The sequence below is a fragment of the Pseudorasbora parva genome, chromosome 22, assembly GCF_024679245.1.
Source record: "Pseudorasbora parva isolate DD20220531a chromosome 22, ASM2467924v1, whole genome shotgun sequence".
Lineage (NCBI taxonomy): Eukaryota > Metazoa > Chordata > Actinopteri > Cypriniformes > Gobionidae > Pseudorasbora > Pseudorasbora parva.
The window spans coordinates 21702908-21715082 of NC_090193.1; the positions used below are offsets into that span (position 1 = coordinate 21702908).

The 12175-nt window shown below is 38.7% G+C and overlaps 1 protein-coding gene across 7 annotated transcripts in view; it reads left to right on the forward strand.

Annotated features, from left to right (window-relative positions):
• The window catches only part of magi1b (membrane associated guanylate kinase, WW and PDZ domain containing 1b), a 156904-nt gene that overhangs the window by 129499 nt on the left and 15230 nt on the right, over nucleotides 1-12175 (forward strand). For 6 of the 7 annotated variants that reach the window (XM_067432306.1, XM_067432300.1, XM_067432304.1 and 3 more), the window contains 4 exons: nucleotides 4952-4983; nucleotides 6394-6637; nucleotides 9399-9490; nucleotides 10922-11114. In XM_067432306.1, coding sequence (XP_067288407.1) covers nucleotides 4952-4983; nucleotides 6394-6637; nucleotides 9399-9490; nucleotides 10922-11114 — 561 coding nt within the window. The remainder of the gene's footprint in view (nucleotides 1-4951; nucleotides 4984-6393; nucleotides 6638-9398; nucleotides 9491-10921; nucleotides 11115-12175) is intronic. The other variant, XM_067432301.1, reaches the window with a different exon arrangement.

A 12175-nucleotide genomic window follows, 5' to 3' on the forward strand; every position in this document is an offset into this window, starting at 1 on the left:
CAGCAGGGGAAAGATAAACAACCATGATTGGTGGTGTGTACCAAAGGAACTTGATTTAATGTTTTAAAGGAAGGATTCCAGCATGGTTTTGTCACTTTTGCATTAATTTTTGCTGGTTTGTCCAACAGCAAAAATGAATGGTGTTGCAGACAAATACTGGGGATAGCAACAGTCCAAAAGAAGTGGCTCTAAATCAAAACGTGAAAAATATGTATAGATAATGGTTGTGGAGAGCATCTTCTCCCTGACTGCTCACCCTTTGGCTTGCTAAAGAGGTGAAGCATAGAACCCACCAATCGCATGATTTCACACCTTGTTTCCATGACGATGCTCTGCTGCACTTTGCGGTGGGGTTTTCTGTTAAAATGATAAAGCGGAGGGGTCTGTCTTTGCACACAACATGCAGGCGCATCACATTCTGGAACAAATGCCAGCAGGCAGTGAGGACAGACAGACAGACAGAAACAGACAGGTGTTTTCAAGTCCACTCTGCATCTTATCCTTTCATTATGTGTTACCCTTGAATGATTTTTGATTGACATGTTTGTGCAGACCTACTGAATCCACACATGCAGTGGAGGGGAAGTTGTACAATAGCCTTCAGAGGTGTGTGTGTGTGTGTGTGTGTGTGTGTGTGTGTGTGTGTGTGTGTGTGTGTGTGTGTGTGCGCGCGCATCGGCATATGCACAAGGCTATTTTAACATCACCTCATGGCCTGTCACCTCCAATTGAAGGCCATGTCATGTTAAGTCTATTCCAGTGTACACACAACAACAACCGTGTGCTCATAAGCTGTGCTCTAAAATCCTAAGGCAGCTGAATTAGGCCATTTTGGAACAATTTGCAACACTTTGGCAGCAAGTTACCACAAATAACATACCACACAGGAAGCTGGAATAACAATTCATCAGAATCGATTTTCAGTAATGAGTGAATTATAGTTATACGTTAACCAAAATAGTCTTACACTAAATAATTGATTACTGATACTTAACAGTATTGAATGAACTATAGTTTTTAACATCTCTCTCACTTTGTCTTCCATCTTGGATTTATCTCAAAGCATGTCAAAACACATTATTTGGAAAAATAATATCTTTTAATTATACAAAAATGTTTTTATTGACTTAAGTGGTCAGTTGACAACTTTAAAAAGTGAGGAAACCTGTTATGGGAGAAACTTAATTCACATAACTTAACTTAATTTTCAATTACGCATTAAGTTGTTATAATTTCACATAACTTTTTGTTATTTAGTTTATTACTTAAGGCAACAGGTTTCCTCACTTTTTTTTAAAAGTTAACTGCTAACTTGTTAAAGTGTACTAAATTAAGTGTAAGTGTATTTATAATCAACATTTACGTAACTATAATGTTTTAGTAATCACTCTAATTTGGTTAGAATAGGAAACAGGCCCGGTTCCAGAATCAAATCAATGAGGGTGCTTCTGAAATTACTGAGGGTGCTCTAAGCCATAGCGGTGTAACATGAGAACTTTAGGATCATTTATTTACAGGTCATTTACTTTAATGCTTTACTAACATGTCATCTACCTGAGAACCTAAAAAAGGTTATTTGAATTTAGATTTTTTCCTATGTTATATGCGATATAGTCTACTATACAGAGGACACCAAGATCTCTATGATCACTCACTACAATGCTGTCAGTTCATCGTGATCTCACAAAGTTTCGTATAAAAATGAAGTTGTCAAACATAAATATCTTTATTGTGGCTTGACTTTGTTTGTTATTAAGAGGTTTTGCGAGCCTGCATTAACTCCGAACTGAATGAGAGCTCTGTAATTTCGAGTGGTGAGAGTCTGATCAAGTTCCAGAGATCAACAACTATCTGTGATTGGCTGCATCATTCACTGCTGTGTCTGTGATTGGCTACACCACTCACAGCTGCAAAAACACGCTGTAAATAGATGGATTTGACGCTCTCCAGAGCTCGGACACAAATGTGAAAATCTGCCAAATCTGTTTCGCAATATTAATACTGTTAACTGAGGGTGCTTTTGCTTGCCTTTGAGGGTACTTAGCACCCTCTAGCACCCCCGTAGAACCGGGCCTGATAGGAAATGACACACAAAATATTGACACATGGTGACAATATCGTTGGAATCACTTACATAGTATTTAAAGCGGCAGACAACATATCTGCAGTGCAAGCTTTTAAGCAGAACATTATCATTCTCTGCCACCCAAATTCTCATCACTGTTTGTGATGCCCTAGAATACTGCCTGCATATGAATATGACACATTTTTTGAAAAGTGCACAATAGTCTTGCATGAAAATGGTTTTGTGTCGTCACATTCTGCCCACTAGACTCACCCTGCGGTCGCTCCTGAGAGACTCTCTCTCATTCCTGTGTGTGTCAGACTACATTATTGACAGATGGTCCTGACTATCAGAATCTGTTCCTATCAGCCAGGAAAAGCGGTCCAGTACAAACCCTTCGCTCTCTTCATTCCCTTATGCACATGCACGTGCACATGCAGTGCACCATAATCTTCTCCTGCTAAACCTTCTTATTAGTTTCCCCTGTGCCTGACGTGATTCACACTGAACTGTCACCTGTATTCCTGCTGATTAACTCCAGCATGGTCTGCATGTAGTTATGGAGGGAGCTCTTAGGTTTTATTAACTGGCTTAGTCTCTCACACCAACAATTTTGCTAATTTAAGTTTGAGCTGAATTAATTAACCTAAATTTCTTGACTGAAATATAACTAATCTCAGCCAGTTGTCGTTTCTTTGATGTTCTGCTCAACCTATAAATAAATGACGAATTGGTGGAGATGATACGGTATCAGTCCGGCAAAAAGGAAGGAGGAGCTGATATGGCAGGGCTCTTGAAACTACCTCAAAGTGCTTGACTATAGGATTTGAAACAGGTCCAAGAGTTTAGCAGCAATCACAACAAGAGTCATCCACTTTTAATGCATTGGTCACTTTGTTTGCTTTTCATTCAGCAAGCAGCACTGCTTTATGGGATTCAGATAAAGCCATTATGTGCCCAGTAAAGTGAAATGGATTGATTGATTACAAGGTATTACGCGGCTTCTCTCCTCTATAAGCAACGACCTCTAGACACTCAACTGGGTTATAAAATCCGACCTGTGCAGATCCACTCTTAAAATCGCAAAAATACCAAAGATTCATTCATTTTTTTATGCATTATTGTGGCACCGTGGAACAGTTTGTCTGAGAAGAGAAAATATTATAGAAATTAGATTCGAGGTCACTGGAATGATCAACGTTTAGCCAAATCAATACAATTTACCATTGTCATTTCAGAAAAAAATCACTCCACCAAACAAACCAATGTGAGAGATTTGAAGTGAATACATAAAGAGAAAAACGAAGAGAGTGTGTTAGCAAAGAAGGCATGTAGCAATGCTGCAGAAACTTTTAACAATTAATGGGCTGTAGTGGAGATGGGCAGAGAGGAGAGGGAGGCTGCAGACTGCAGAGGATGATTGTGTTTGTTTTGGGGATAATGATTCAGGTTGGGGGCAGGGCTTTATGGGGCAGGTCAATTTGCAATGGAAAGGACGATTGAATGCTTAAAGTTGTGTTGGAATAAAGGGCAGAAGCACTTTGCTGAAAGAGTGAACGATATGTGCAGGACAGGCAGGACGCTGCTTGTGACAAATGTCATGAGTGCGCATGTGTGTTACCGTGGGCGTGCTCACGCAGACGACTTGCTCTCAAGGGTACGGCTTCATAGTAAGCAGCCCAGAACCGATCAGGATCCGACAGCCCCGTGCAGTGAAACTCACAACTTATGATCACACTAATGAATCTTGCCGACATTGAGAGACATTGGTTTTTCATCCATTTCCTGTTTTTTGTATGCTATAAATGACGTTCACATCTTTTTATGTATAAATGCATAATTTATGCATGGCCTGTCATACCCAGCCTTTCTGATGGAGGCGTGGGAGGGGGGCGATGGCACATCAACGCACGTAGAAGTGGGAGGGAATCAGTGTTCAGGAGGAGGGAGTACGATGGTAAAGCGAGCGAGATGGTAAGCGATGGTAAAGGGAGAGAGAAGCAGAGGGAAGCAGCAAACACATGAAGACGGAGCGAGGGTGATGCACATCGAAACAAGGAGGGGGAGGGTGAAAAAGAAGAAGGAGAGAGAGAGGGAGAGGGAGAGGGAGAGAAAAAAGAGAAGCTCAAAAGACAGGAGAATCAAGGACTGGCTCTAGATGCAGGATCCTTCGGCTACAACATCGCGAGGGGCAGGGACGCTGGAAGATGGTTTCAGTAAGAGGGGAACTGACCGTTGCCTATAATTTAATGTTCAGTATCTTGGACTCCTTCTCCATGGGTAATAGCTTAGCACCTGTCTGGGCATAAGCCCCTCTCTGTTTCTCTTCCTGTGTCTCGTTCATTCTCTCTATCTTTCGCTCTCCTCTTTTTCTGTCTTCATCTCTCGCGCAGCGTCCGGTAGGTAAGGGATTTTTTTCTCCCTGAAATGAAATTTCTGGCATCATGTCATTCCAAATCTTGCGTAGACCATAAAAGGAAATATTTCGCAGAATGTTCCAGCTGCTTTTTTTTCTGTATAATGGAAGTGACTTTCATTATATGGAAAATGTCAGCTGGGACATTCTGTTAAGTATCTTCTTTCAGGTTTTACATAAGAGAGACCGAACTGTTCCTTTAAGTTCATGGGGTCTGCTTAGCATTTAATCAGGGTAATGTGGGTCGGTCCTCTGATGTGGATAGTCCGTGCTGCCCTCTTTATGGTTTGTGCTGTTGGAGTAAAGGAACGAGAGAAGAAACGGAAAGAGAGACGGGGCTGCCGCCGCACCACGCAGCCTGATTGGAGTCATCCATTTGTCTTGGGATTGCTTTCAGATTTGTGCCTGTGGGGAAGGTGAAATCTTTGTGAGCGCACAATTAATGTTTCTGTCTCTTTCGCTTTTTGTAGGGGTGGCACCTGCGAAGAAGAGCCCCAAACTGGTGAGTACAGATATTTTATCCTCATTCTGTTCTTTTCTCTTCACCACCTTTTTTTTATCTTCTCCACATTGTTTCCGATTGCATTTGCTCATTTGTCCGTGGCATTGGTCTAGTGTTCAAAAGAGGTTTTACAATGTCACTGCTCTGGCAGAGAGAATCTGATATGCACTTCAATGCAAACACTCCATCAGTGAACGGTGAAACCATGTGGTCAGGGTTAGGAGGGTGGTGTTCACCCCTGGGAGGAGGGCTGATTTTATTGGCCATCCTGTAATAGCCCTCTAATGATTTACCGAAAACAACGAAACCAGCAAGTTTCCATCCTTGGAGCTTCAGGGACAGAATAGCATGTGTTTTACTTATTTTTAATCTTTTGTTCCACCAGCCTGTTGATAGATGAGGGTTTGAGCTCAGTGAGTCTTTGGACTGTAGAAACAACAATCAGTGTTCTTCTGGTAAAATGGCAGCCTTGGTTTTTTTTATTTTATTTCTCACTTTGTTGAAATGGAGTCCATGCTTGTATGACTCCTCAATGACGGGCGTCTCTCAATTCTCAAATGGCTCCTGTTTTATTTGGATGGATTTATTAGCCACTTATTGAATTGTGGTTTGATTTTTATTGCTGAATTTCTGGATGTCTGCTGTACAGATTCGTAGGTTGTTCTGGGATAAAAAAAGGATGTAGAGGTGTGTGCGTGGGTTTAAAAAAGAACTTCAGATGACTTAGTGGATGAGAGAACAATAAAAAATTCATAACCTAACCCCTCCGGAGGTATTTCATAGTGAAATTACTTGCAATAAATATTTTAAATGGAAAAAATATTACTTTATTTATATAATAATTAGTATAAACAATATGGTGAAAATGTTTTTTTGTGCATTTTTATCATTTATAAGCTTTTTTGCAAACTTAAAAAATTGTCAGCATAACAGTTTGGGTGGCAGCTATCACAGCACTATACTAATATATATAACTGTATTATGTCAGTATCAGTATTAATATTCATAGTGTAGCCTATTTATTATATTAATATTAACCACAATGAGGCATATTTTAATACTAAACAAACTTAAAATGTGATAACTGAATCTTAGAGACTGAGTTGAGTTTCTTGGAGGGTATTTGTTGAGAGAGATTGAATGGTAGTTGAGTCAGAATATTAAAATAGCAGTTGAATGTGTTGATATGATCCTTGGCTTAAGTGAATCCTGACGGAATGGTAAAGAGAGATGTGCGTCATTCTGTCCTTCAACTCATTCATTCACATTTCTTTCTTTGTTTCTTTTTTTTACTTGCCTACACTCCACATTTATTCAATTCCTTCATTGCATCTTAAAGACACCAGGGAGGTTTTGGTGCTTTTTTTCTCCTCTGTTCATGTTTCTTCTCTCTTTTTTCCCCTCACACAGCAACAGTTGGAGCGCAAGGACAGTCAGGGTAGCTCCCAGCACAGCGTGTCCAGTCAGCGCAGCATCCACACCGACTCTCCCCTCCACGCCTCCCAGGCCCTGCTCAACGAGTCGGCCGCCCCACCTCCCCCCTCCCAGCCCCTGCCAAGCCTGCCCCAGGACCCTCCAGTAGACGGAACTCTCCAGAAGAAACCAGATCCCTTTAAAATCTGGGCCCAGTCCAGGAGCATGTATGAAAGTAGGCGTAAGTAATATGGGATTCTGGTGGCGGGTGCACTGGCAGTGGATCACTGGGTCTCTCCTTTATATTAAGTTGGGATTGGGATATCAGGTTTGGTTAGGTGTTTAAGAACAGGCTATATTTCTCGTTTGGTTGCTCTGCTTTGCCATTAAGCTAAATATTAACATCTAGATCAACATTTTGGGGATTGAAAATACTATACTAAATATCTAACCTTGGTGTAAACAATGGTTTGCATGGTTATAATGCATGGTTGGTTTGGTTTAAAATCAAGGCAGTTGTCATTTATATTTCAATGGGATTTTAACAGCTGATGCTAATTTTAAGAGTCTAACTATATATAAAAACAACATATTTTGATATTTCCATTTTTATATGTATGCTCAATTTTCTCAAGCATATTAAGTAGTGATTTTAAGTAATTTGTGTATTTTAAATGTCAGTTGAAAAGTCAATTTACATCAAACATCCTTTTGAACACGGCTTTAGTCTTTCAGATTTCGTCCAAACCTAATGTAAACCATTAGCTGTCGGTCCGAATCCCCTGTGTTTGTTGTGATCAGAGAGCTGTGTTCGGATGAATCTGTCATCTGTTCCTCCAGAGCTATTCATTAGCCTTTCCCATTCCTTCTTTCCTTCACTTTGCTTTCGCCTTCTCACTCACCGGCAGTGAGAATCCAACATGAACGGCGAGGCACTTCTGACCAATTACACTCCTCCCTGCCATCAGTGCGTTCACACGCTCCAGTGCGCTCTGGCACACGTCTTTTGACAAATGTGCATATAATTGGTAGTGGTGGAAGACAGTGAATCCAATACTACTTTCATGTGTGCCAGATCAGAGGGGCTAATTAACGCGAATATCTTTCAGCCGATGTTAAGAGACTGTGGAATGGAGCACTCCAACGTATGGGTTGGAAAATGTTGCTAACTTGGAGTGTGTTCATTGACTCTTTTTTTTTTTGTTAGGGTCTCTTATTAGTAAATTCCTTAAGGAGGAGGATATAGGGACTATAGGGAATGTGCAGAATTTTTTCCTTCTGATGCCTCTTAACTATTCCGGTTCTTTATACGTTTTATTCATTATTATTTTAACTACATTTCCTTTATGTATTTTTATTTATTCCGTAGTCAACAGATTTCAATAATCATGTGGGCAGAACTGGGCGGAAACACTGGAAGGCTTTAGGGGCAGTCTCTAATGGGTTAGAGAGTCAGACTTATAACCCAAAGGTTTGATTCTCAATACCGACAGGAAATGACGGCGGTGCCCTTGAGCAAGGCATCTAACCTCCAATCACTCCCCGGGCGCTGCACACTGCTCTGGGTGTGTGTCTATAAGGGCTTGAAGTGTGTGTGTATATTCACTACTCACTACTCCCAATGTGTGTGCGCTTGGACGGGTTAAATGCAGGGTTACCTGGCCTTCACGTAACTTCAAGTTAAAATTATTATTTTATTTTACATGTGTTTACAAACTTTTTTAATGATTCACTAAAAAGTATCGACGATATTTTTCGAGACATTCGTTTGTGAATTAGCCAGTGTTGCTGCAGTTGGATTACACTTGTTAGACTCTAAATCATTATAATCATTTGTCTGAGAATAAGGCTTCACAGGTTGAAGTGTATGTTTTTGAGTCACTTAACAGAACCGACTAATAATCAGACTGTTGCGGTCCTTGAATAGGCTGAGAAATAAATCATTGACGTCTGATCTGTATTTTTGAACCATTTGGAAAACGTTCAGTTCAATAAACCCAGCGAGCAGCTACATTGAGAGGCTTTAACACAAATAAATGTACTTTGAAAGTCTATCCTTGCCATAATGCACAATTCGCAGAGTCTGGCACACCCGTCCTTGCTTCTTAATAGAGATTGAACGTTGTGGGAAAATTGCCCATACAGCAGCCATTTTGAATGGCTCTGGAGCCATTCTACTTCCTGTCTCTGTTACAGTAAATTGCTGTACATCTGGTTAGACTAGAGACAGAGGTCCTTGTATCTGGCAGTTGCTCCACACGTTCAGCTGCATTTCAATAGCTTTGCAGCAGAATCACGAATTCAGTGCATTTGTTGTTAGCTTACGATAAATGAAACCTATTCTTAAAGGTAAGCACGTTTAAAAAAAGATCTCCGGTAAAAGCCTGCGTCAGAAATATCTGCCTGGAGCCACGGTTTCCAGCTCTTTCTTACTTAACAGGCATAAGCGTCCCCCGACAGAATATCATGTGATGCATTGGAGAGCTACAGGGTCAATAATGTAAAACCTGACAGATTGCTGATGTCTGCAGGACTTCAAGCCTAAAAGAGGTGGAAGCTCTGCTGGTGCTTGTCCCGACTGATTTGACATGGAAGTGCTGTGGTGGAGACGGCGCTCAGGCGGTGGTGTGAGCTCAAGGGCACAACTGCTTCAAAAGACCTCTGGATTCTCTCTTCTGCTTCACATGATCTGTACTCTAGATTTAAGCACGTGTGTCAGTGCTTGTCATTTTCTCAGATGCAAATGCCTTTTAATCGGATTGTGAATTGTAAATTCATTAGAGCAGAGTAGTCATTATATTACATCTTCATTGGTGTGAACCAATTAGAGAAAATCCAGATGTGTGAGGGCCAGAGATTCAATCATGAAATCGACATTGTTCGCTTTTCCTTGAACCGGCAGCCGTTCTTGAAAGAGGCACGATCTTGTTATAAATCAAAGCCTGTGCGTCATTCTGCTGGTGAATTGATCACGGTCTCAAGCTATTTTTCTTCCTTTTCAGTACCTGATTACCAGGAGCAGGATATTTTCCTGTGGAGAAAAGATACCGGCTTTGGATTCAGGATCCTGGGAGGCAATGAACCTGGCGAGCCGGTAAGTGCAGTGAGTGCAGGCCCCATTTGTGCGATTCTGCGAGTATTGTGCTCATTAAGTTTGTTCATTTATTCATATTTATATTGATATTAATATACATTTTTTGTTTAATTGGTTTAATCTGTTGTGGTGAGATGACATACATTTTTTTCATGTGGTTTGATGTTTTAGGCCATTTAAAACTATTTTAGTTTTTATATATATATCATTTGGCCCCACGGTGTGAATTTTATATATATATATATATATATATATATATATATATATATATATATATATATATATATATATATATATATATATATATATATATATATATATATATATAAAATTCACACCGTGGGGCCAAATGATGAAGGCAAACAGTGGGTTTTTCATAGTCTAATAAATGTATTACTTGAATTTGAATTTGCTTTTACTTTTTATAGACTGGGTTTTCATTTTAGTTTTAGTAATTTAGTTGTACTTTTGCTTTTTTTTTAATATGTACTTTAGCTTTAGTTATATTATTTTAGTTTTAGTCATTTTAATACTTCAACTTATTTCGGCTAGTTGTCAAGGCAACATTTCTCATTTCAGATTTTTGTATCTGATATTTATATTTTAATTTCAGCTTTTTTAAATTAACAAAAACTATTTTAATAGTTACTAGTTTGTAATAATTTCAAAATAACTTTTTAATAGTAACACTTTATTATGCTTTTAAATTATATTTGATAAAAATGTTACAGTATTACTTATTTATTAGTTAATATGAATTAGTTATAATGCCAGACAGATGCTTTAATTATTATTATTATTTGATGTCTGTGTAAATACTCTCATAATCTTTGATAGTTCCAAAGGCACCCAACAAATATAGACCCTATGAAGATTTTCCAAGCATGGCCAAGTTCTCACAATCAGTCTTCACAGTTGGTGCATGATACCCATTCCTATGTAAAATGTGCCCAGCATATTACAAACACTCAGCTTTTGGCAAAACTTGTTCCCAGTGAAAGCATCAGCCCTCTGTGTGTGTAGGTTGATAAAGGCTTTGATCTGCGCAGTGCAGCCTCGATCAGTCAGAATACATCTCTCAGACCACCAGTTCTCTTTCCTTTAATGAGGCCACATTACATCTCTGAGCTGATGAGCCGGTTTCTCGGACTCTAGTCCTTGAAGAATGAAAAACCGAGCTTTCCGCAATACTGCTCCTTTCAACAAGAGATGTAAAAAATTCCATAGAGCTTTTACAATTTGGAGAACATTTCACAACCATTAGACTTAAAATAAGCAGAAATTTCAGTGTGTCAGTGAAGATAAACCCCTTGACACAATACTGACACAGAGCTTGAAAAGTGATGAACCTCAAGGGTTGAAGTTCAGTTTGGCCAAGACAGATTTATTTCAAAACTTTTGCTAACTCTCTTTATGTGTCCATCTGTACAGATTTATATTGGCCACATTGTGAAATATGGAGCTGCAGATGAAGATGGGCGTCTGCGATCAGGAGATGAGCTAATTTGTGTGGATGGAACGGCTGTTGTGGGAAAATCCCATCAGCTAGTCGTTCAACTCATGCAACAAGCCGCAAAACAGGGTCACGTCAACCTGACTGTGAGACGCAAGACTGGATATGGTTGTAAGCAGACTCCAAAATATTATTATCATTGAGAAAAAGAATGGGCCATAAATATTTATGACTAGTCGTGAAACTTTATTCAACATTTTTATTGAAAAATATATTTTGTCCCTATGACAACAGAATTATTGAACTCTTCTCTTAAATTATTGTTAGAAACATAGGTCACCTGCAGCCATGATGATGAGATAAGCCAGTCAGTCAGTGAGATGAACCACTTTGTGTTGCTCATATTTCCGTTTCGTTGGCTTAATGCAGGGAATTTTCAACGTGTGTTGAACATTGAGAAAAATAAAACTTTGAATTGATTTGGATCTTGCGTTTGGACCGTAGATGCCCATTACATCTGCAATACTTACTATCATTCTTGCCTTTAACTAACCATGCCTTCCTAATAAAGTCACTGACTGACTGGCTATTTATTAATTAATTCATTTTTGTTTTTATACACTACGGTTCAAAAGTTTGGAGTCAAGATTTTTTATATGTTTTTTAAAGAAGTATCTTTTGCTCATTTGATCAAAAACTAAGTAAAACGGTAAATGTGTGAAATATTATTACAATTTTAAATATTATTACTATTTCTATTTTAATATATTTTAAGATGTAATTTTTTCCTGGGATGTGAAAGATGAATTTTCAGCATTATTACTTCAGTCTTCAGTGTCACCTGATCCTTAAGAAATCATTTTAATATACTAATTTGCTGCTTAAGAATATCTTTATCACAGCTGAAATAGAAATCCTTAGGAATATTATTTGCAGAATTACAGAAATTATTTTTAAAATATCTTACTGACCCCAAACCTTTGAAAGATATTGTAATTTTTTAAAATATATTTTTACATTTTCTGTCTATTTTTTTATGTTAATAATTTTGAGTCATAGAAACCTTTTTCCAATGTTAATTTTGTATCCTAGATTTGTTATGAAGCATTTATGACCAAAAAAGATAATCTGTACCTAAAGTATAGCAAACTCCAGCAGTTGCAAAGCTTTTCTGTCTGTATCATATGTCATTCATATCAGTATGTGGTGTCAATTCCAGAGGACGTGTTAAT